This window comes from Lissotriton helveticus, chromosome 8, assembly GCF_964261635.1.
Source record: "Lissotriton helveticus chromosome 8, aLisHel1.1, whole genome shotgun sequence".
Lineage (NCBI taxonomy): Eukaryota > Metazoa > Chordata > Amphibia > Caudata > Salamandridae > Lissotriton > Lissotriton helveticus.
Window position 1 is genome coordinate 415,900,215 of NC_136069.1, and position 24,017 is coordinate 415,924,231.

At 46.6% G+C, this 24,017-nt stretch overlaps 1 protein-coding gene across 1 annotated transcript in view; it reads right to left on the reverse strand.

Annotated features, from left to right (window-relative positions):
* The window catches only part of VPS36 (vacuolar protein sorting 36 homolog), a 265,836-nt gene that overhangs the window by 193,100 nt on the left and 48,719 nt on the right, over positions 1 to 24,017 (reverse strand). Inside the window, exon 4 of the mRNA XM_078657256.1 lies at positions 14,621 to 14,735. Within this exon, the coding sequence (XP_078513382.1) occupies positions 14,621 to 14,735 (115 nt within the window). The remainder of the gene's footprint in view (positions 1 to 14,620; positions 14,736 to 24,017) is intronic.

Here is a 24,017-nt window from a genome sequence, read left to right on the forward strand (position 1 = left end):
GCAAAAGGAGTAGACAGTCGACAATGGACTCTGATTTAAGGTAAAAGAGCCTCAATAATAGTTGAGGTAATCACCAGGCGTAGTAATGCTTGTAGTGAGTAGGAGAGTAAGGGAATCGAAGGAGTGTTGTGCACACCTTTGGCAGCGGGGGTGATGCATGCAGAAGCAAGCCGGCGAGGAGGCCACAATAGGGAAATGTTGCACGCCTTAGAGGCAAGATCATGAGCGACCACCATCAATTATTGTGTTATTGTGTCTGAAGTTTAGCTCGCACGTTGTAAAATTAAATCCTATACAAAAAGTGAGTGCTAAAAGAGTCTAAAGAAATTCTTTAGAATGTTCAAAAAGACTGATATTGAAGCGTTCTATTAAGAACCTTATCACATGTGCAAATATACAGTTCCTCTTAGATGTCCAAAAACGCAGGAGCATGAAAATGTTTTCTCAATCCAATGTTTTCTAACCGCTATATCAGTCTGTTAATGAAGATGGTAATGATGGTTTGAAGACAGCAATACTATTGTGGCTGGTTTGTTTTCCTAACTTAAAGGAAGATATTGTATGGGATCATGCACCATTGTAAGCTAGTGCTTTGTTTTACCAAAAAGTAATATTTCTCAAAAAGTAATATATGGGAATAGATGGCCAATTTGATGTGAGATCATCTTTCCCTGCACAATATTAAGCCGAAAAGAATATATAGATGACATATGATGTTTCTCTGGATGTGGAGGATGGTTTTCTTATAGATGCAGTTGGCTATCCATCAAGATTTTTTTTTAATGAGAATAAAAGTAGGACGATTGTCATTTTCAGTTGACTGGTCTAAGTGATTCTAGGTGGGTATCAGTGATATAACAATTGTCTAATAGGGTGCATAATTCAATGGAAGTACAAATTGGGACTGAGGATATGCATCACTTTAAGATGGTCTTTCTTTCACCAATGTAGTCAAGGAAGTGGCGTTACTACAGTGAGGTGGCCCCACATGAGAATCCTGATTGGTAGTTCCGTAAAAGGTAACTGTTTGAAAGATATGTATTAATGAGAAAGTGGCTGTGATTGAAGGGAAATCAACTGAAAAGAGCGAAATTATTATAGATGACCGCTTTTGCTTTTGTCTGAGATTGATGGAGCACAGACGCCTACTGTCCTGTTTTTGAATAAAGTCTTTTACGATAAGTAGATTTAGGCAGCGATATAAGTGAGCATGTTCTATAGTTAGTATGTTTGTTTCACTTTTTGTTTGTAACTGAATGGGTTAATATGAGGTGTGAATGTGGTTGCGTTACATTAATTTTTTGTGACTGAGGCTGGTGTTTGGTGGGATAGACGCGTGATACGGATAAGCGGGTGCACATCTTTAGAGGAAGCGTGAGGAAGTTGGCTTTGTTACACAAGTTTGTAATGTGACGGGGAAAAAGCGCTATACTGTTAAGCAGAAGCACGTCTCTAGAAGAAGTTTTAGGTGATGAAAGTAACTTGGTTCATGTAAGGGTTATTGACATGCTGTGGCTTGTCTATTCAGTAAGTGAAACGTAACACTGACAGGTAGGGGCGTGCCTGCAGGCAAGGTGTGATTAAGCATTATTATTCTTTGAAAGGATGATATGGATTATGCTTGCTGCTGCTTGCCTTTTTTGATACGGGACTGATTACATTGTTAAAAGATATCTTGTCTTTTTGGAATCGGCTAGTGTTACTCAATTACTGTTCGGATATATAGTAGATTGCAGAAGGGGTTCGACATTGGATGTGTATTTGATTGGGTATATAATTCATATATCCTTTTGGAAGGTGGGAGGTTAGCACAGTTTGAAGTTTGGGTATTCATTATAGCTTATTCTTCTGTGATAATGTGAGCTAGTTTGGAGAGATCCTGAAATTTGATACCTTCATGACTATTAAAATGTAAGTAGGAAGAAGTTTGTGGCTGTGATTAGATACCGTCTATACTAAGGGTGTGATAATATGTCATTATTTTGCAGCAGAATGAATATGAAGTTGTAATTTATCAAAAGAAACGTCATGTGATTTACAAATGTCCTCCTGTTTTTGAAAAAAATCTTTAGTAAAGTCCTTGGGTACTATGCTAATCACCTTGAAACGTGGGGTGGATATAGTAAAATGTTAAAACATTTATTGTAATTTGAAACATATGTGTTGATTCAGTAATTTATTTTCTTTATTACAATTATGAGTACAGTTCTCTATTCTAATGCTGAAATTAATGAAGTAATGGGTTGGTCATTGTGAGTATAACTTTATGTGAAAGATATGAGAGAAGAGGGTGGAGGTTTTGATTAATGATTGATAGAATCATCTTCCGTAATATTGTTTGATCTAAGTGGAAACTGGGATTTTTGATGAAATATTCCATTACAGACTTTGTATAATATTTATGTCATGGATAGTTTGTTAATCAGTAGATTCAGTTCATATGTGGCGGTAGATGGGCCAAAATGTGTTGAGTGGTGTTTTTTTAACAAAGTTTTTTTAATTTGTTTTTATTTATTGGGTGTTTTTGCATGTTTCTCACAGCCATGATGAAGTCCAATTTATTGTCAAAACTCGTTGGCCTGGGCTGCGAATTTGCTATATGAAGAATACAAACTTTTGTGAAAAACAGATGCTAGCACAAATATTCTGATTAGATTAAATGAAGAAAAGGGTTGGACTACAAACCTATGATGGACCTCCACTGTTATTTGTTGGTCTTCTGGACATTTAAGTTATATATAGAGATATTTTATTTTCCAGGGTGCTCCCCTTTGCTGTGTTTCTTTAAGGGTGATGAGTGGCTAATGGCCGAGGTGTCCAGGACATGTAAGGATTCCATTATTCTATGTTATGTTGATTTGTAGATCACACTATTCACCCAAGATGGTATCCAGGTGCTTGAACAAGGTGTGTGGTTCCAGGGTGCCTATATGAAGAGCCAGGTATTCAGCTTCTTGCGGAACTCAAGTAGTGAGGAGAGAGGCCGGATGTGTTGAGAGAGGTAGCTCCATGTCTTAGGTGCGATAAGGGAGATTGAGAGACCTTCAGTTTTGCTTTTGTAGATATGGGGAGTGTGTGCGAGTGAGAAACCTACACTCTGTAGGTGTCTGGTGGGTAGGTGAAAATGTATTGGGCTGTTCAGGTATTCGTATTCTGGTCCTGTGTTGTGTAGGGCTTTCTATGTGTGAAAAGTTTCAATTGACTGTGCTTGTGAATAGGGATCCAGTGAAGCTTGCTGAGGTGCAGTGTGATGTGGGTGCGGCGTGGGAGGTCGAGAATGAGTTTTACGGCAACATTCTGGATGGCCTGTAGGATTTGTTTGGAGATTCCAGGATAGAGTGTTGCAGTAAGTGCCTGTGTGACAGCTTCCACTACCCGGATGCAGACAGTGTTTTCCGCACACACCCGTGCCACCGTAGAGTAAAGCTCCACTACCAGGACGCATCCGTCCTTTACTAACATCAGCGTTTTGTTTTGCTCCTACCCCTACCCGAAGCGAGGATCGCCTCCTTCGGTGTCTTTTACCGCACCAAGCTCCACGCTGGCCCTGATGAGTCACCACCCGTACACGTTGTGACGAAACACCTGTCGGCTTTGTGCTCTTGTTTGTACTGATTTTCTACGCAGAATCATTAAAACTGATCGTTCAAAACCACATTGTTGAAGTACATTACTCCTCTTTAAGAACCAATTCTTTCTGGTTCTCACCTGAGAACTATGTAACATTATCATGTGCACAGAACACTTCTTACCTGTGTGACAGCCCGTCTGGTGTTCTGAGGCAACCATTTGAAGATGTTTTGCAGCATTTGTAAGATGAGGTAGCAGATGGTGCACGCTGCATTTATCATTGATTGAAACCTTATCCCATAACTCGGAGGAAGCAGCTAACCAGTTTTCTCCCTGTTTGAGCGACCTTGCCAACTGGATGACTTGTAACTCCCTTAAATTTAATGTCAGCAAGGCCAAGGTGCTGATTGTGGGGAGGACCCCCTCTATCTGGTCCTCGGCATGGAGGCCCCAGACTCTGGGCCCAACTCCTATTCCGAAGGAAGAAACAAAAAATCTTGGAGTCTGATCAGGACCCAAACTCTCCTTTGAGACACATATTAAGAAGGTCACAGGGAAATGCTTTGAAATCCTTAAAATGCTGAGAAAAACCTTGGATATTCTCCCTTTATCGGCTAGAGAAACCGTGGTTCATGCTCTCGTAACATCCCAGCTGGATTACGGTAATAGTTTGTACATTGGAGCTGCAAAAAAATGTGTCTACAAGCTGCAGTGCATCCAGAATGCGGCTGCACGGTTGGTCCTCCATCTGCCTAGAAGCGCTTCCTCTACGAGAGCCCTAGACACTTTACATTGGCTACCAGTTGGAAAAAGAATACTCTTTAAAGCCCTATGCTATTGTCATCGGAGCTTGCAGGGTAAAGGCCTCCGCTATCTCCAGCATCTTCTCATTACTCATTGTCAGAACTGGGGGTCTCTAGTTGGCAGAGGTAAGTACCTTTGACCAAATAGGGACCCTTGCTTCTAGTCAGGGTAAAGGGGCACACACTGTAGATAACCCTTGCTCACCCCCTTGGTAGCTTGGCACGAGCAGGCAGGCTTATCCCCAAGGCAATGTGTAGGGTAGTTGCACTTAACACACTCAATAACTTCAGAATACACCACAAACTGACACCACACAGGTAAGTATATAAAAATATATCTTTATCTAGTTTTAGGCAGTTCACCAAAGGTAATGCAGTTACACAATCTCTTTACTCTTCTCAAGGGTTGCACTATTTTCTAGGAAGGTTTTATAATTTTAACTCTCAGTCTCACAAGGTTCAAAAACAATTGTAGTAGGCTGTAAGGCTTTAAAATCAGCTCTGTGTCGTGTCTAGCGCCGTTCTACAGAAGCGCCTCTCCGTGTTTATCTCACAGGAAGTCTCTGAGTAGGGGAAACCTCAAAAACGGCCTCTGCCAGTCCCTCTAGCTCTCCGCCCGCTCTCGACAATCCAACGAGCGGCGGGGAGCCAGATTACCTCTTAAGTGCTGGGACGGCATGATGAACACACCCACGGTACCCTCGGTGAGGACGGGCGTTCTCATTGACTTGAGCGCGGCTCTCTGCACCTTCCAACGTCAACTCCTCACACAGTCCAATCCGTGCGCAGCTCCTCAGGCGAGCCCCTCGTGACGTCGAGGCTACTCTCCTGCTTCAGCCACTCGCAGCGTGGCTCGCGGGACAAGCCTCTCATGACGTCGAGGCTTTTCTCCTGCTTCAGCCACTCACAGCCCGGTTTGACGATGACGCGACGGCCCGGGGACCAATCCCAGCGTGGCGTCGCCAACCAGGCTTCAGTGTTGCTGAGAGGGCTCGTCTCTTGGAGCCAATGAGGGCGCCGATCCTCCGGTTTCTTCTCCGCGGCCCCGGCGAGGGACAGCGAGGATTTTTTTAGTGAATGCAGGCCCCGGGCAGCGGCGGTGATTAGCGGCACGGCGGTTTTTGGGCACAGATCGAGGACAGACCGCTCACAAGGCACAACGAGCCTCCGGTCACCCTTGATAATGTGCCGAAGAGCACACCGATCCTTCCACACGATCAGCAGTTAATCAATCAATCATAGCATTTGTATCGCACGCTACTCACCCGGAAGGGTCTCAAGGCGCTTGGGGGAGGGAGGGAGGGGCCGCTACTGCTCGAACAGCCAGGTCTTGAGTTGTTTCCTGAAGGCGAGATGGTCCTGTGTCAGCCGGAGATGGATGGGGAGGGAGTTCCATGTGTTGGCTGCCAGGTAGGAGAAGGATCTTCCTCCGGCGGTGGCTCTTCGGATGCGTGGTACGGCGGCGAGGGCGAGGCTTGTAGAACGTAGCTGGAGGGTGGGCGTGAAGAAGGTCAAGCGGTCGTTGAGGTACTTGGGGCCCAGGTCGTGGAGAGACTTGTGTGCGTGGGTAAGGAGCCTGAACGTGATCCTTTTGCTGACGGGGAGCCAGTGCAGGTCCCTCAGGTGGCCGGAGATGTGGCTGCGTCGGGGGATGTCCAGGATGAGTCGGGCGGAGGCGTTCTGTATGCGCTGGAGTCTTTTCTGTAGTTTGGCTGTGGTTCCCGCGAAGAGGGTGTTCCCGTAGCCCAGATGGCTGGTGACGAGTGCCTGGGTGACTGTCTTCCTGGTTTCGGTCGGGATCCAGTGGAAGATTTTTCGGAGCATGTGCAGGGTGTTGAAGCACGATGAGGAGACGGCGTTGACTTGTCTGGTCATTGAGAGGGAAGAGTCAAGGATGAAGCCCAGGTTGCGTGCGTGGTCTGTTGGCTTGGGAGCGGTGCCCAGGGCAGGAGGCCACCAGGAGTCGTCCCAGGCGGAGGGCGATGGTCCCAGGATGAGGACTTCCGTCTTGTCTGAGTTCAGTTTCAGGCGGCTGTTCTTCATCCACTCGGCGACGTCTTTCATCCCTTCGTGTAGGCTCGTTCTGGCGGTGGTGGGGTCTCTGGTGAGGGAGAGGATCAGCTGGGTGTCGTCGGCGTAGGAGATGATGTTGAGGTTGTGTTGGGGTGCGATGGCTGCAAGAGGTCTCATGTAGACGTTGAAGAGGGTTGGGCTGAGCGATGATCCTTGTGGTACGCCGCAGGTGACTTCGGTGGCCTCGGATCGGAACGGGGGGAGGCGGACTCTTTGTGTTCTTCCGGCGAGGAACGAGATGATCCACTCCAGTGCCTTTTCTTGGATACCGATGTTGCTGAGGCATTGCACTAGGGTGCGGTGGCAGACGGTGTCGAACGCTGCAGAGAGGTCCAGGAGGATGAGGGCCGCTGTTTCCCCGTTATCGAGCAGGGCTCGGATGTCGTCGGTGGCTGCGATGAGGGCGGTCTCGGTGCTGTGGTTGGCTCGGAAACCCGATTGCGAGGGGTCAAGGGATCCGTTCGTCTCGAGGAAGGCTGCAAGCTGTCTGTTGACGGTCTTCTCGATGACTTTGGCAGGAAAAGGGAGGAGCGAGATGGGGCGGAAGTTCTTGAGGTCGGTGGGGTCCGCTGTTGGTTTCTTCAGTAGGGCGCTGAGCTCGCCATGCTTCCAGCTCTCCGGGAAGGTGGCGGTGTTGAAGGACGAGTTGATGACATCCCGGAGTTGGGGTGCGATGCTGGAGTCGGCCTTGTTGAAGACGTGGTGGGGGCAGGGGTCGGTGGGTGATCCGAAGTGGATGGTGTTCATCGTGCGGGCTGTGTCTTCGGTGATCACTGTGGTCCAGGTGCGGAGGGTGGCGGTGGGGGGCGTTGGTTCGATGGTTGGGTGCGCGGAAGGTGCGTCGAAGCTGTTGTGGATGTCGGCGATCTTGCGGTGGAAGTACGAGGCGAGGGAGTCGCAGAGATCTTGTGAAGGAGTGATGTTGTTGTTGCCGGTGCTGGGATTAGAGAACTCCTTGACGATGCTGAAGAGTTCCTTGCTGTCGTGGGCGTTGTTGTCCAGTCGTTCCTTCAGTGATTTCTTCTTGGTGGTGCGGATGAGCTGATGGTGCTTGCGGGTGGCGTCTTTGAGGGCGGTCATGTTGTCTGTGGTCTGGTCGAGGAGCCATGCTTTCTCGAGGGTGCGGCAGTTCTTCTTGGAATTCTTGAGTTCGTAGGTGAACCAGGAGGCTTTCTTGCTTCTGGGTCTGCAGGGCGGGTTCTTTAGTGGCGCGAGGTCGTCGGCGCAGGCGGTCAGCCACTGTGTGAAGTTGCGGGCTGCTTCGTTGGGGTCCGTTGTGCTGGCGGGTGGGTTCTGGCTGAGGGAGGTGGTGAGCTGCTCTGCGGTGATCTTGCTCCAGCTCCTGCGAGGAACCTGTTGCGGGTGGTGGTGAGTCGTGGTTCTTCTGAAGCTGAAGTTGACGCAGCTGTGGTCGGTCCAGTGAAGTCCGGTGGAGTGGCTGAAGGTGATGTCCTTGCTGGATGAGAAGACGGGATCAAGCGTGTGGCCGGCGTAGTGGGTAGGGGTGTTGACCAGTTGCTTGAGTCCGAGGTTGGCGAGGTTGTCCAGCAGGGCGGTGGTGTTGCAGTCCTTGTTGTTCTCCAGGTGGAAGTTGAGGTCCCCTAGGAGGATGTAGTCAGCGGAGCGGAGGGCGTGCGGGCTGATGAAGTCCGTGATGTCTTCGCTGAATTGTGTGCGTGGCCCGGTGGTCTGTAGATGAGTGTGCCTCTAAGGGTCGTCTTTGGGTCGGTGTGTATCTGGAAGTGGAGATACTCGGCGGTGATGAAGGTGTCGTTGGAGTCGGTCGTGATGCGGATGGTGTTCTTGTGTACGATGGCGATGCCTCCTCCAGTCTGGTTGAAGCGGTCTCTCTGGATGATCTTGTATCCGTCTGGGATGGCGATGGCGATGTCGCGTGCTGAGGAGGCGTTCATCCAGGTGATCCAGGTTAAAATCACGCACTGAGGGCAAACACAGCACGATCTTTACAGAGTCTTGGAAATGCTTGGGAACCTTTTAACCCTGGGTTACAGGACAGGAGGCCAGCTCTTCTCAGGCCCTTGGAGATTCTTGCAGACACAGCACACAGCAAAGTCTTGAGGTCAAGCAGGCAGGGGTCACAGAACACAGCAAAGTCCCCTTCTTCTCTCCTTCAGTTGAGCAGCAAAACAGGTCAGCCCCAGAGCACACAGCAAGGGCAGTCTTCCTTAGTTTCTTAGCGGTTCTTCTTCTGGCAGAGGTTCCTCTTGATTGTAGAAATCTAGAATAGCGAGAATTGGGATGCCAATCAAAGCATTGTCTCATAGAGCTTCTACAGCTTGGGGGGCCAGCACCACTATGTATGTCTTGTAGAATTCGGCTGGGAGGCTGTTTGTTTCCGGGGTCTTCTCCGCTGCCAACCACAGTGTGGCTCCCTGTACATCTTGTACGGTAATGGGAGCATCCAACACCTCCTGGTCCTCCAGAGAGAGTCTGAAGAGAGGTGTGGCAGCTCAGAAAGCTTGCAAGGCTGTGCAAGGTACTTCCACTGGTGATAAGTGGTAAAAGCGTTATGTATGTCTTTTTGTGTGTGAAGTAAAGCACCGGTCGAGCTGCAGATAAAAACTATCTAGGGTTGCCTACTCTCTCTGTTTATCAGCCATGCTAGGAGGTGGCCTGACTTATCATCTTTCAAGTGTGTGCAGGTAGTGCAAGACATGCAGTTCAACCTATGCAAGCATTCAATAAACTGAGCCTCATTTTCCCAGAGCTGAAATAGCGAGGACCGAAGGGTAGGGTTCTCAAAGGCATGCCATTCGTGCTCTATCTACTCTTGTTCAGCAGTATCCAATGATCGGAGCAGCATTTTCCATTCTCCCTGAAATAGCATGCGTATAGACGCCCCTGACCACCAACTTAAAAGCTTCCCACTCAACAGAGGGTGAGGAGGTGATGCCTTCATTATGTTAAAAATACTCCACAATACGATCACAGATGCAGAGGGTCTTGAAGGGCAGAGGATCGGAGAGTAGGATCTCCCCTAGTTCCATGACCACGATCAGGAGGCTGTTATCTGATAACTTCTGACCAAGGTAGTCCAACGAGGAAACTAGGAGACACAGTCAGAAGAGCAAACCATCCTGACTAAGCGTGCATACACTTTGTGTACTGGGGAATGGTAGGAGTAAAGCTTAATCTTCCTGCTTATAATGGCACCAATCGTTTGCCATGGACCATCTGTGGTCAAAATCTAACTTCGACACCTTAGAACAACATCTTGCACAGGCCATGTTTACTCAGCTGCCCCACCCAAATCAAGCCACAGAGGCCTACACAAAGTGGCTTAAATCGGCCATCTCAAAAGTGGTTCCAAAAAAAGGTGGCAATAAATACAAACTTCAAAAATCTGCACCTTGGTTTTCAGATGCTCTTCGGCTCCAAAACAGATTTGTAGAAAACTGGAAAGGATTTGGAGATTAAACTACAATTCTGCGGATAAAATAATATATAAAAATTCCCTGGCCAATTATAAAGCAGCTGTCATCCGGAATAAGTCATCCTTCTTTACTCAGCAAAAAGAAGCATCAAAAAACTCGGGTAAATAACTTTTTCTTGTCATAAATAAATTAAATAAACTCCCTGAGATGAAAAGTAATAATATTAGTCAATCTTTTTGTGAAGAAATTGCCTCACATTTTTGTCACAAAAGGGAACAAATCTATAATCAATTATCTGCCTCTTGTGACTTTAGTACTAGTACAGGCCCTACAAATGTCCTAGATGCGGCTAGTACAAGTCCTTCCGCTAATCTCAATCAATTCACAGCCTCCACCACGGAAGATGTCTCTAATTTCTTTAATTCCACTAAGTCAGGATCACCGTTTGACCCATGCCCTCCTTCCATATTAGACCAGATTCCAGCTCTGATTGCCACACTCTTAGCTGGCATCTTCAATGGGATGTTTAGCATGGGTATCTTTCCTGATCTTTGGAAAAGGGCGTCTATTTTACCACTCCTAAAGAAATCATATTTAGACCCCGACAACCCAGCCAACTACCGCCACATCTCTAGGTTACCATTTCCAGACAAACTTGTGGAAAAACGTAACACACAATTGTCAAAGTTTATTCAGCATAATCATCTGTTGGATCCATCCCATTTCGACTTTAGGGCTGAACATAGTAGCGAGACAGCACTAATAAAAACGACAGATGAATTAAGAACCATTCTGGAAAAAGGAGGCTCTGCAGCACTTATTCTCCTGGATTTGTCGGCAGCCTTTGATACGGTTGACCATGTCACTCTTGTCAACCGTCTCAAAAAGTTGTGCATTGCCGACGAAGCCTTGGCTCTACTTCATTCATTTCTTACTAACAGAAGTCACTCATTCATGCTAGAGAATTTCTCATCTAACTCTTTCTCACTTCTGTGCGGGTCCCACAGGGATCTTTTTTAAGTCCTTTGCTCTTTAATGTCTATATCTCAGAGTTGGCCTCGCTGATCGAATCTTTTGGCTTTTCCTCTACTTCTTATGCAGACAGCACCCAAATCATGGTGGCGGCCGCTAACAACACTGAAGCAACTATCTCTCAGTTTCACAACTGTATGAGAGCAGTTAGTAGCTGATGGGAAAGCACTGTCAAGTTAAATGCAGAGAAACCGAGGTGATACTCTTTGGTAATAATCCTTTATTTTGGAGCCCGGCATGCTGGCCAACAGAGATGGGAACCCTCCCTACCCCTGTTCAAAAGCAAAAAACTTAGGCATAATAATAGACAACTAACTGAGGTCCCAGGTTTAGAGACTTAAATGGGGAGGCAGTTGTTTTACCACTGAAGCCCCAGTCCTGTAGAACAGTCTACCAATAAGCATTAAAGCAGCTCCAACACTGCTGAGTTTCAGGAAGCTAACAAAACCCAGGCGTTTTAACTCTAGGTACCCAGTACCCTCACCTTACTGCCAGTCAACCAGCGCCAAGACACCCATGGGTATTCAAGCGCTTTAGAAACATTTTTAACATAATATAACTGTTGGAGCCATGTTGCCAAGCTATAAGTGTTAATGATCATTGGAGTATTAGGAAGGGGAGGGTGTGAGCAGTCCAGCATGGGGTCTAACACACAGTGTAAGTCCCCTCCTAGTAAATAAGGTAAGTGGGTCCAAATGGCCAAGCAGGAGGAAAGACACTGAAAAAAACTGTGGATGTTTTCAGTTCGGGACATAAATGCTGCATAGAAGTAGAGGGGAGCCATTCAGTGTGGTTTCCAGGAGTACAAATCTACCAGCCAGAACTATATCTTAGATTACCATAGTAAGGGGAGCACCTGCCTTTGCACCCAAATCAATGTACCCCAGGCATAAGGAGAAGTTGGTGGTAAAGACCTAGCCTCTGCATCACTTCTGGAGTTTGGCCCCTTCAGCCTGAGGGTTGTGTGAGCCTATTGAACTAAGGCTACCTGAACACCCTTACTCTTAAGGTATATGTCGATTTTATAGTGTTTGAAGGAGGTATGCATGCTCCACATATTCCAGGAAATAATACAGTAGGACTCTCTCCCACGGGGAGGTGAAAGTGTGGATATGCAGAAGCAATTGTGTATGACCCATAGGAGAAAAGGAGGGGCTGGAGAGGTGTGCAGGCTACATTGGAGGGAGACATGAATTTCCAATCAATAATAATGTTATACTGTCAGTCTTATAGTGGGCTAAATGGCAGAATATAACATTACCATATACTCAGCATTGTGCTCGATATTCAGTTGTGCTGTGTGTATTTTCCATTTGATCTGAACTGTTTAGACTGTAACTATATTCTATATTTATATGCATTATTATTAAATGTGTTGTGTATACAGCCAATGGCTGGAAATGTACACTTTGTTGCTTAAATCACTTTCTTGTACTGGTCCTAAAATCACCCCTGTTGGACCCGGCCTCGCGGCGTGGTCCTACCCTTCCCGCATGGCGGGCCCGGGACGACATCGGCCCTCCATCGACCCGCTGTCGCACCCCTGACACTACCCTTTACGAACCCTCGACGAGAGCAGCCCCCCTGGCCACCCACGGCTCTCCCCTCCGGAACCGGGCGAACCCTGCTCGCCCCAACTCCGCAGGTCCGGCTACCACTCCGGGCCACCATTTCAGGCCCGGCTCCATCTTGGGCCCATCACGTCCCGAGCACGTGGCCTCGGCCCGACCCCGGCCGCGGCCCAGCGAAGCCCCGACATCGAGGCACCAAGATCCACCCAGGTGGTAGAGTGGCCACTTGACGGATCCCAGAGGAGGGGAGCTTTGATGGCCCTCCTGCCGTCCCCGGACGCCTAGTATCGATCGCCCTCCGGCCTCCCTGGGCGCTGGCTCCGCCCCCCTGCTGGGTGTCTGGACACTCTCATCCCGGCCCCTCTGACCCCCAGGCGCCAGGGTCCGGACATCAAAGGACTTCAGTCCTATATCTGGGCCAGCCCTGGATTAGGACTCCAGTTGTATCTTGGAGTCGAAGCCCTGCTGACCTCGTCGCGGCTGATCCTGATAAGAACTCTTGCATCTGGAACCTGAAACTTTCTTCGAGGCCCTGCTGACGCTGTCGCGGCTTGACCAAGCTGAACCATCTTCGAGGCCCTGCTGACGCAGTCGCGGCCTGACCACGCTGAACCATCTTCGAGGCCCTGCTGACGCTGTCGCGGCCTGACCACGCTGAACCATCTTCGAGGCCCTGCTGACGCTGTCGCGGCCTGACCACGCTGAACCATCTTCGAGGCCCTGCTGACGCTGACGCGGCCTGACCACGCTGAACTATCTTCGGAGCCCTGCTGACGCTGTCGCGGCCCGACATCGGTGAACTATCCTCAGAGCCCTGCGGACGCTGTCGCGGCTCCTTGTACCCCCCAGCTCGAGGATTGAGAGCTGGGCACAGGGCATCCTCATACCAGTTGGTAGCAAGAATGTCCCGCTACCCCTTTTCCCTGATACCAAGACTTTAAGGATCCCTCGATCCCTTTGTATATATTGCCACGAGAACTTGCCTTTATTCTTTACATAAAGACTCTTAAGAATCTACTCTCGTGTGGTGTCCCTCTGTAGTGGTGTGATTGCTCTGCTGTTACGATTGTAGGAGAGGAGCCTCGCCAAGGAGGCCTCTCGACAGCGCTCGGCCTAGTTCATAAGGAGAGGTGGGTCTCGGGGTGGACAGTCAGACATCTTCTGTCTCCCCTGGGATCGCCTTTCTAACAACCCCATACTCCTCCACTCAACTACTTACCTCATTTATGGAGTGTCACTTACGCTTTAGTGACCCCCACTTTCTGATGTGGACAGCATATGTGTTTTCTCATTTAATAGAACATCGTTGGCCACTGTAATTACCCACTCTGTTGAACTAACCTGATAGTTGGTATGTGATGATTCAAATATGAAACTTGTGCGGCAGGATGATCATTCTATTAAAAAATAAATTGATATCCACTCCCAACGGTAATTTGTAAGGCGATCAGGAATTAGTCGTAAAGTAGTAACGGACCCAAGCGAGTAGGTGTTGCACAATAAATGATTATATTTGTATAGATTTAAAGATGAGGCATCAAAATTGAAGAATATACTGAGCCACAGGGAGTAATTCTGCTCAATGGAGTTTTGTATTTCAGCTTTGAAAAGAAGTAAGCAAGAACTGTCTACACATGAGAAAAGATCACACACCTCACTAGAGTGGAATCAATTATTGATCAGTACAGCAAAAATATTACAGAGCACACTTCTGACAAACATGTCATCCCTTAACAGCCTTCCTTCTTTCAGGAAGTACCAAATGGCAATTTATTATGCCTGTTTTGTGTTGATGCATTTTTTCATCACTGAATTGCAAAAGGGTTCTTTACTCTGTAAAGCACGCTAATATGCGTCTGAGACACAGTAGCTCTGAGGAAAACTATGAAATAAATTACAATACTTATTAAATGATTCACCCAAAACATATTCTTCCATGACACACTTATTATGTGTGTAGGCGCATACAGCACTTGAATAGTAAACAACATGAATGGACTCATACGTTATCCGACCAAAACATTACCGAGGATTATAACTTGTTTTAAACTTAAATTTCTTCCTTCAGGTTTTGTGCATAGTATAAACTGTAGGCTACTTGGTCTGATTGTTTTGTCTGCTGAAGCTTAAAATGAAACTTGCTGTAGCTATACCCTCATCATTACGCCACACTCACTTCAATCTGGCCATGTTCTTTGAAAGAAAGTTTGATGAACGAGTACTTGCTGGTCTGGTAAGGTCCCGGATCTTTGCTGGGAGAAGAGGGGTGAAGATGAACCACTATTTTTGCGCTGTACAGAAAGAAAATATTTCTAATATCAAAATAAAATATTTGCACAGGGAAAAGATAAAAAAATAAATCACATTTCAAGAACACTATTTTAACTTTCATATTCTAACTTAATATGTCTCAAAATCAGAAAATCACAATTTGCTATTGAAAAGAAAATGCAACAAGAGGTCTTGTCACAATGAAACTATGACAGAAGCAAGGTATAGTCAACCTTCATTCAAGAAGTAGGGGTGGGAGAAGAAAAGGATGGGGCACAGTAGCTTTTCATCCATTTTGGGCTCAAGCTTGGAAAGTACAATGTTATTGGCTCTACAAACAGCATGCAATTATAATTTATTATGTGTATTTGTAAAGCACATGTTTACCTGTGAGCATCTTGGCGCTGAATAACAGATGTTTATTGTTACCCAACTCAATGGTACTCATTTTATTGACCTCAAAAGTATGAAAGGCTAAGTAGACTCACCGAGATTTGAACCTGTGACCTTGAGGTCAAACACCGCCTCCTGCAGTGGACGTATTAGTCCACTGAGCCACCAGACCCGGAATATCAAGTATATCAAATCACAGTGCCATCACGATGAGAAAGAAAAGTATGAGGCAGCCCTTTTGTGTATATGGTCATCGTAGGAATCCTTTAGCCTGAATAGGAATTGTAATCCTTGTTATTTAGTGCTCTGACAACACTGTGACATCAACAAGGAAACAGCAGCACCCATGCCTTTTCTCCACATGCCTGGACATCTACAGAACTGAGACATATGGGGGCCTATAGAGTAGCGGGTGATGCATCATTGTCTCCTCTACCTGCCCCCACCTCCCCTTGGTCTATATGGTTCAAGGGAGGCAGGCAATGGTAGGTGCTGTGTTGGTGCCATCTCCCCTACCTGTGAAAGGACAGTGAAGACCTACAATACTGTCTCTCTCCTGCACTGACCCACTGCCAAGCATGGTGCCTGCACTGCTCCTCCTCTGGCTGAGGTTTGGAAGGAGGAGGGAGGGAAGGGCAGACAGAGCTAGGAGGGGAGGCAGGACAGCAGAGCTAGGAGGGGAGGCAGGACAGCAATCAGTGAGCTTCAAGATTCATGAAAGGGTAAGCGTGAGGAGAAGCCATGGGAAGTAGAACATGGTGGCAGTTAAAAAATATATGCAGGCAGACAGGCAGGCAGGCAGACAGACAGACAGCTAGCTAGATAGATAGATAGATTGTTTAATGAACTGTTTAATGAACTGCGTTAATAGCAATGAAGATCGATCCGGTATTTCATTGTTGTAAAGCCACAATAGCCCAAAGAACGTAAAAGCCAGGCTTTGTCTCCTAAAAGGAAAACCCAAAACAAAAGGACACAGTGGTTTATAGGCAGGGCCACTGGAATTATGTGATTCTGCGGCTGCAACGCTTTCTACTAACTATAGGTTTGACATGTGTGCCATAATCCATCATCTGCTGCACAGCCGGCGCAATTTTACCACATTGAAGATGTTTCTAGCTTAAACAATAGTCTCTTTCCAAAGGTTAACTGGCCCCCTTTTAATTGCGGATTGTTGTATTTAGGAGTTCAGGGCCGGCTGGTATTAGAGGGCGGAGAAGAGAGGATGAAAAAGAAGAGTAGGAAGCTTGGAGTAAATAGCAGTTGCTGCTCGGTTACGAAACAGTGGAAGCTGTTTGAATCTGTTTTTCTTGGGGGGAGGGCGTTCATGGGAATAGTCAGAGGCATCCAGAGCAGTGCACGCGGAGATATCCTGAGCAGTGCACGCGGAGGCATCCTGAGGAGTGCACTTGTTTTATCGGGTGAAGTCTTCCTTGACCTGGATGCCCATGATGACATAGTGGTGGGCGTGGGGGTTGCATTTCTAGGTACAGGCTCTCATTTTGGGTGTTATTTGCATGGGCCAGGGCGGGATTAGAACAGGGCTGTTAGAGTGGATGCCTGAGGGAGGGCAGGCACATGGGGATAGTGATGGAGTGGGTGTATCACCAACACCTGCCTCCTTCGTTCCTTGCTGGGCATGAACCATAATTGTTATAAGTAGGCTGTGGCAGGGCGGGGGAGGAGTGAAGTCCTATATGAGACTCGGATCGGAGTCTGCTACGCTCTTTTTTGTTCAACTTTTCTACGCTGTGCAGGTGGCAAGGCACAGAGGAAGCAAATCAGCTGGGTACACGTTTCAACGCTCGGCCTGAGGAGTAAGCAAGTCTACTCTACTGCCTTCGATATTTTTAGGTCTCGCCTAGCGCTGGAGCGCGCATGCGCTTCTCGCTCTGCAAGGCTTATTGTGGTCGAGAAAATTTCAGTAGGGTACTTGCAGCCACGCCCAATATTTTTGTTTGGCTGACGTCATCATTTATGTTAAATGTCCGCCTCCGATTGAAAGTGAGGCTTTTTTGTTACCACTCTGTCTCCTTCTGCGAAGGCCCATCTGGACTGGATAGTTAGCTTGCGGCGTTACACCCACGGTCCCCATAAGTCTGTAAGCCCTCTTTTGTTTTTATTTACAGCACGGTACGCTTCGGCCGCGCTTGTTTAGCCGGTCCACTTCGGCCGCGATTGTTTATTTATTTAATTATTGTGCCACGCGGGCCATAATGAGAGCTTCGTTAGTGATAATACGAGCCGAGGCTCCCTTAACCCGAAGTGCGCAGCCAGTTATTTTATATTAAGTTGTTGCCTCGACGCACTGCGCGTTTGCCTTAACTCACGATTATACGGTAACATTATTTTATTGTTCCATTTCAGACTATTGGTCATATGGGATCTAGCACTCTATATGAGTGCATCTGCAGGCTATCTCTTCTCCCCAGCACTCTTCCCACTTCATTATTTGCACCCTCCCTCACCCTGTCTTCAGAGTTGCTGCCTCCCTCCCTCGTCATTGGTTGTGTTTTTTTAACAGGATGCGTGACGCAGAGCCGAGAGCATCGGTGTTGATGAGATGCTGCCAACGAGTTTTCTCTGCTGGAGGGTCAGGGCAAGGCAGGCTGTTTGCCCACGAACTCTGAGGCCCACGGTGTATAACGCTGTACTGATTTGTGACGCACGATGGACTGAGCAGATCTGCGGCATTGTCGCTACCGTCCTCCAGTGCGCTGCTTGTCTCTGATCTCATGAAGAGATTATCCTGATCCATACTTGCTGCCTTAAGTGAGATGGTCGCGGAAAAGATCTAATTTACATCCGAATTATTGCAAACGTATCTCTTTAAACAGATTTTTTGAACCCTTCTGTGGGCGTTGTGTGTTTAAAAAACTCTATCCCACTACTGTAAACTAAGTGAGAGAACAAGAAACAGCAACCCTCGCCTTCTTTGTCAAACAAAGAGCCCATCTCCCATGTCTACAGAGAAGGATACCTCTTTCCACGACACATTTTGTATCCAGTTCTTTCTCATACACATTTAGTATATTCTTCTTTACCTTGCTCTGTCATTCTGTTGTGTATGGGGTAAAAACTTCTTCGAAGCATGTGTGCTTCTTAAGCACCGTATATTCTTGGGACTGATGAGAAGATGGTGTCTCTGCTTTAATAAACAGGGAGGTGTGCACAGGCACTGAGGACGAGGGTCCAGTATAGGCGGTCCCAACTTTGACTTAACTGCTCCCGGTGCAGTATGATCAACTGGTCTGTGCTCATTTTTCTGTCACTTTTAGTCTGCGATTTCCACATCCTTTTGGGGTTAACATCTCTTTTCAGCCTACAGACTAAGGAGTAGCTATTCCAATGAGTGTTGTTCTAATGTTATTTTCTTTGGAATCTGACTGTGATTCAATCCTCCACATGTCTGCACCAACAAGGAAAAAAAACGAAAGACTGCATCCACCTCTTGGGCCCTCACCTGCTGGCGGCAATCCAAGAGGCCACAGACTCTTCTATATTGCCCTATGTTTTGCCGACATGCAGAAATAGTTGTCTTCATCAAGCCCAGTCGCCCACCGGAAGACCCCTCCTCCTACCGCCCCATTTCCCTCATTAATTTTGAGCCTAAGCTGTTGGGGAAGGTCCTTGCAGATTGCCTCCGTACGTGTGTCTTGGATCTGATTCCTCCCGACCAATCCGGATTTATGCCCCAGAGAGCAACCCGTCATAATATCCGTAGAGTACACAACGCTTTAGCAGCTGCCCCAGCGCTAGGCTAACCAGCAGCAATGCTTTTGGCTGATATAGACAAAGCTTTCGATTCCCTTAGTAAGGTGTACCTTTTTTAATTGCTCGAGGCCATCAATTTTGGACCCCGATTCATTGGTTATATACGTCTACTATATACCAACTTAATAACAGAGTCGGTGTGAATAGCTGGGCATCGCTCACTCCCCTTCCCTATGCAAAAGGGCACTAGGCAGGGCTGCCCCCTGTCACCATTATTGTTTGCCCTCGCGGTTGAACCCTTGGCAGCGTGGGTTAGAAATGGCAAGGTCCTCCGAGGCTTTGAATGGCCGCAGTCGCGCTCAGACCGTATTGCGTTATTTCGTGGATGATCTTCTATTTTTCATCACGGACCCATGGTTCTCCGGGCCTTGCATCTTGGAGATCCTGAGGGTATTTTGGGGGAACTACGGGATTACACACAAACCCCGCCAAATCCATAATGTTTCCGGTGTGCGGTCATCAAGGCTGAGATACTTGGGTATCGCAGCTATCCCACGCTACGGATGGTTTTAAATACCTCGGCATCTTCTTGTCACCATGCCCCAAAATTTCCTGGGCACATAATATCACACCACTGCTAGTGAGCCTCAATAGTGAAACTGAGATATGGTCTTCCCTTCCCTTGTCCCTGTATGGGCGCTCAGCCATCTTCAAGATGGTATTGTTACCCCGAATCTTATATGGTCTCCAAAACTTCCCTTATCATATCCCGCACTCCTAGTTTGCGCAGGTCAATGCCATACAAAACAAAATTCTCTGGAACGCTGGAGTGGTCAGGGTCGCTCTTCGCACGTGTGTGCAATCTACGTATTGCGGAGGAATTGCAGCGACGGACATCGACTCGTATTACGCAGCGTCACATCTACTTATGGTAAACGAATGGTGATATAACTGCCCTGCTGACCCGGCATATGCAAATCGAGCATGCGGCAATGGAGCGGACCTCTCTCCTCCACCTCTTATACAGCGCTGAACACCTGGATTTTATGCCTCGTGCCGGTAAAATAGTAATACTGCTCTGGCGGGCTATAGTCCGACAGATGGGATGGCACGGTAAACTTACCCTGGCAACCCCACTATGGCAGGGAACTTACCTCTGCCCGGTGGCCACCTTGGGGCGGTTCCGGGGATGGGAACTAGTGGGGATATCGGCCCTTGGCGATGTGATGCGGGGCACTACCATGAAATCCTACCAGCAACTGCAAACGGAATACAACCTGCACAAAACACAGTTCTACAAATTTCTCTGTCTCCGCCATGCACTCACCCCCCTGATTCGCTCGCTTGAGACCCTTCCAGAATTCCATCCGTTAGAAGGTCGTCTTTTAATGGGAGATTCAGGCCTCCACAAGATTAGACAAATATATCAGACCCTAACAACTCACACACAGACAACGCGGGACTAAACGCGGAAGGCGTTGCAGGCCGACATCCCTGACTTGACTGACAACGACTGGGCCGAAGCCATCGCTAGCCCGCGGGGTGCAGCGGTCTCTACTAGATACCGCCTGATACAGTTTAAATATTTGTACAGGGCTTACTGTACACGGACTAGACTCTGGCGGATGGGAGTGATTCAATCCTCCACATGTCTGCAGTGTGAGCGAGAGGAAGGGACTTTCATACATACAGTTTGGGACTGCACAGTGTTACAACCTTTTTGGCGCAGAGTTAGGTCCTGCCTCCAGGAGGTACTAGCATGGGAACTCCTGCTGGACCCGTGACTCTTCCTCTTACATAGCACAGACGACATTGGGGGAAATGTGTATAAGCAGTACTTACTGATTTTAGCCCTCACTAAAGCCAAGAGAGAAATAGCACAATTATGGAAAGGGACGTCTCCCCTGACGATGGGTAAATGGAAGACCGAAATGGACAGATGTATGGGGGCCGAGATGGCAGTGTTCCTTGCTCGTGGTTGCCCTGTTAAACATAGAAAAATTTAGACCCATTGGGGGTCATATTGAGGAATCGAGCTCCCCTCCAGCCGTCTATCGACCCCTGATTGATGCCTCCTAATGTATACTATTTGTAACATCCCGCTTAAGATGGAAATAGATCCCTATGCTATTTCAACATGTACGCACGTCCTGAGATCTAGAATTGTCTGCACTCTGTTTGAGTTATACCCCCTGCATGTTGGGCAGGTGTTGGAATTTGGTCAAAATGCTGAAATTATTGTGATTTTAAGTAGTTTTCTCCTACGGTCATTGTAAGGCTTTCGCCCATCTTTCCAACGAAAAAACAAATACATTTTGTTGTTAAAAAAAAACCCAATAAAGACTGACACTGAAGTAAGTGTTATCATGCACTGCATTTACAATGATGCATTGGGACACATCGAGTACTGGGATGAGGCAGGGTGCTCCCACCCTCATTTTACTTCAAAAGGCTCTCATGAGTTAATTCGCTGACGAGCTCTGGCTGATGCACCTTCACCCAGTGAGTGGTACTGAGATCTAAGACAGCCCAGATTGGATCCAAAACAGTCCTAAACAATGCTATGTTCTGTCAGTGTATCTCCACATCACAGTATTCCATCTTGGGGTTCTCAAAGTCTCATCTGAGATCTTCCGAAGCTGCACAGGGAACTGAGCTACCAAACACTAGCATTGACTCGTGCAGTATTACCCAATTCGAATATTACACATCTTGTTTATAAACTCTTCTGTATATGTACCCGCCTTTCTTCCGTGAGCTGTACCTGTTGCTGCACACTGCTTATGTGACCAATAGTCATCATAAAATAGTAAACAATTAACATTTCAAACTCTTCAATTCATAATGATTTAAAACTTACTTCATGAGCAAACACTGGACTATCATTTCTTTACACATGTCAAATGTGTTTTGCAGAAATTGTGTATGGGTAGCTACCAATAAAGGCGATGAGCTCCAGCTACAATTGTGCGAGTGACAATTTGTTTGGAGCAATTCTTCAAAATATTCAGATTTATGTTTGAAAGAACTTAATTATTTTATTGTATTATTATTAATAAAGACTTGTTTGAATACTATAAGTAAAATATGAATTAAAACATGGATGCATCATATTAACAAAGATTTATAAATCTATCATATTATTATTTCAATTTCTTAATAAAATCCAAAAAGCTTTGCGAGCGACAAGATAGAGAACTCAAGCTTTGCTCTTTTCTTTGATGTCACTTAGTAACGCTTAGTGTAAAACATGCCCTCCTATTGATGATACTTGCCTTCCTATAATTTAATATAATGTAAGTTTCGGTCAATTGTGCAGAAACAGAGTCCATTCAACCACTTTCAAAATCAACAAGTCGAGTTGGGTTCCATAACAAGATATACGCAGAACGATACTGCTCGTCAGCTGTATCAATGTTTTGCCTTGCATTCCGCAATAGCAAAAACAGCCCTGAAATTACACCAACTCTAGCATCTACTGATTTTATCAACATCCCTAAATAAGTTTAACTTACACATCATGTCTATTGTTTTATTTAAAAGTGCAACTTCACTTGTCCAACTCACAAAAAAGCGATTTTGTACTTGTTAATCATTTTACATATATATAACAGCAGTGTGGTGTAATATTACATTGAAAGTGAACATGCTGTACAGGATGCTGTTCAAAGTTTGTGCACACCCACAACGTTATTCAGGAAACTTATATCTGGCAAAATTACTACCTTATTAACAGTGAGAGTTTTACTGTTGGCAAGAGCAAGGGTTAATCCCTTTATTTCAACTTCCCAGGCAATACAAACTCAAAAAACCACCCTCCTTCAACCTCATCGATTCAGTTTGGTGCAACATGACACTGAACCAACACACTCGAATTGCCACATCCTCTGCCTTGTCTTCTCAACCTTATCAACAATACAATAAAAGCCACCTACACCCCTAGGCTGGACCAACCACTTTGCTATCCCTAGCTCTCTGTTCAGCATCCTACAATCAAATCAAGGTCAACACAAAAGAGAAGTCCAAACCTTCAGATCCTTCAAAGACTTTTCCACAGGCAACCAACTGCTTGAACTCATCTCACGCTATATCAATTCCACATCCAATGCCAGTACCCTTCTTAACAATGTCAACAATTGTTTGGAAGGCTATGTGAACATACATACTCAAGGTGCAACATGCAAGTGCAAGTCAAAGCCTTCAACACTCTGGTATTCTAAATACCTTGCTGAGGTTAAACAATCTATCCACAGACAAGAAAGAAAGTGGAAGAAAGACAGAACTCCTGAGGACCTTTTGATACTGAAGTCCCTCTGCATAACACCTAGACAGCTTATCACATCAGCCAAAGCAAATCACTAAACCAACACAATCAATGAAGCTACCAGTAGAAACTGAACACTCTTGAAGACTATCAAGCACTGCATCAAGCTCCACCAGACCCATCTATTCCTCACTCTACAATGAGGTGCAGTGCCATCAACCTTTTCTTCAGTGAAAAAATACAGAAGATTCAACAGCTGTTTCATCTCTTACACCCACCCCATTCCATAGAATTTGTCAGTGGTCCGTCAGCCTTCAAAATCCGATCTCCCAAGATCTTGTTGACATAATCCGCTCCCTCAAAACCACTTCTTATGAAGTATCATCATCGCCTTTCATCAAAGCTCTCTCTGGGGAAACTCTCTCACACCTGTCAATGCCTGCCCTACTCGAGGCACCATCCCAGCTCTCAAGACAGGCCATACCCTGTCACTCCTAAAGAAACCTGCAATAGACCCTGATGACCTTTGCAACATCTGGCCCATCATTCACCTACCATTCATCAGTAAGATCAACTCCAACATCACAAGAATACAAACTATCTCCTGCACAACCCATCTGTCTTCAGGTCATACATCAGTATGGAGACCTCTAGTGTACACATTTTAGACAATGCCCTCCTGACCAAAGATGAAGATGAACCCGGTCTCTTAATATTGGTGGACCTCTCAGCTGCCTTCTACACAGTTGACCATCCTACACTCATGCACACCCGGGAGCTTCAAATGCGAATTCACCAGCTATGGTTGTTACTGGTTATCTTCCTAACTTTCCAACCAACACCAGACTGTTCAAATGGGCACCTGCAGGTCACAAAAGAACGTATCACTTGTGGAGTACACCACGGTTCCATACTGCCTCCTTTCATCTTC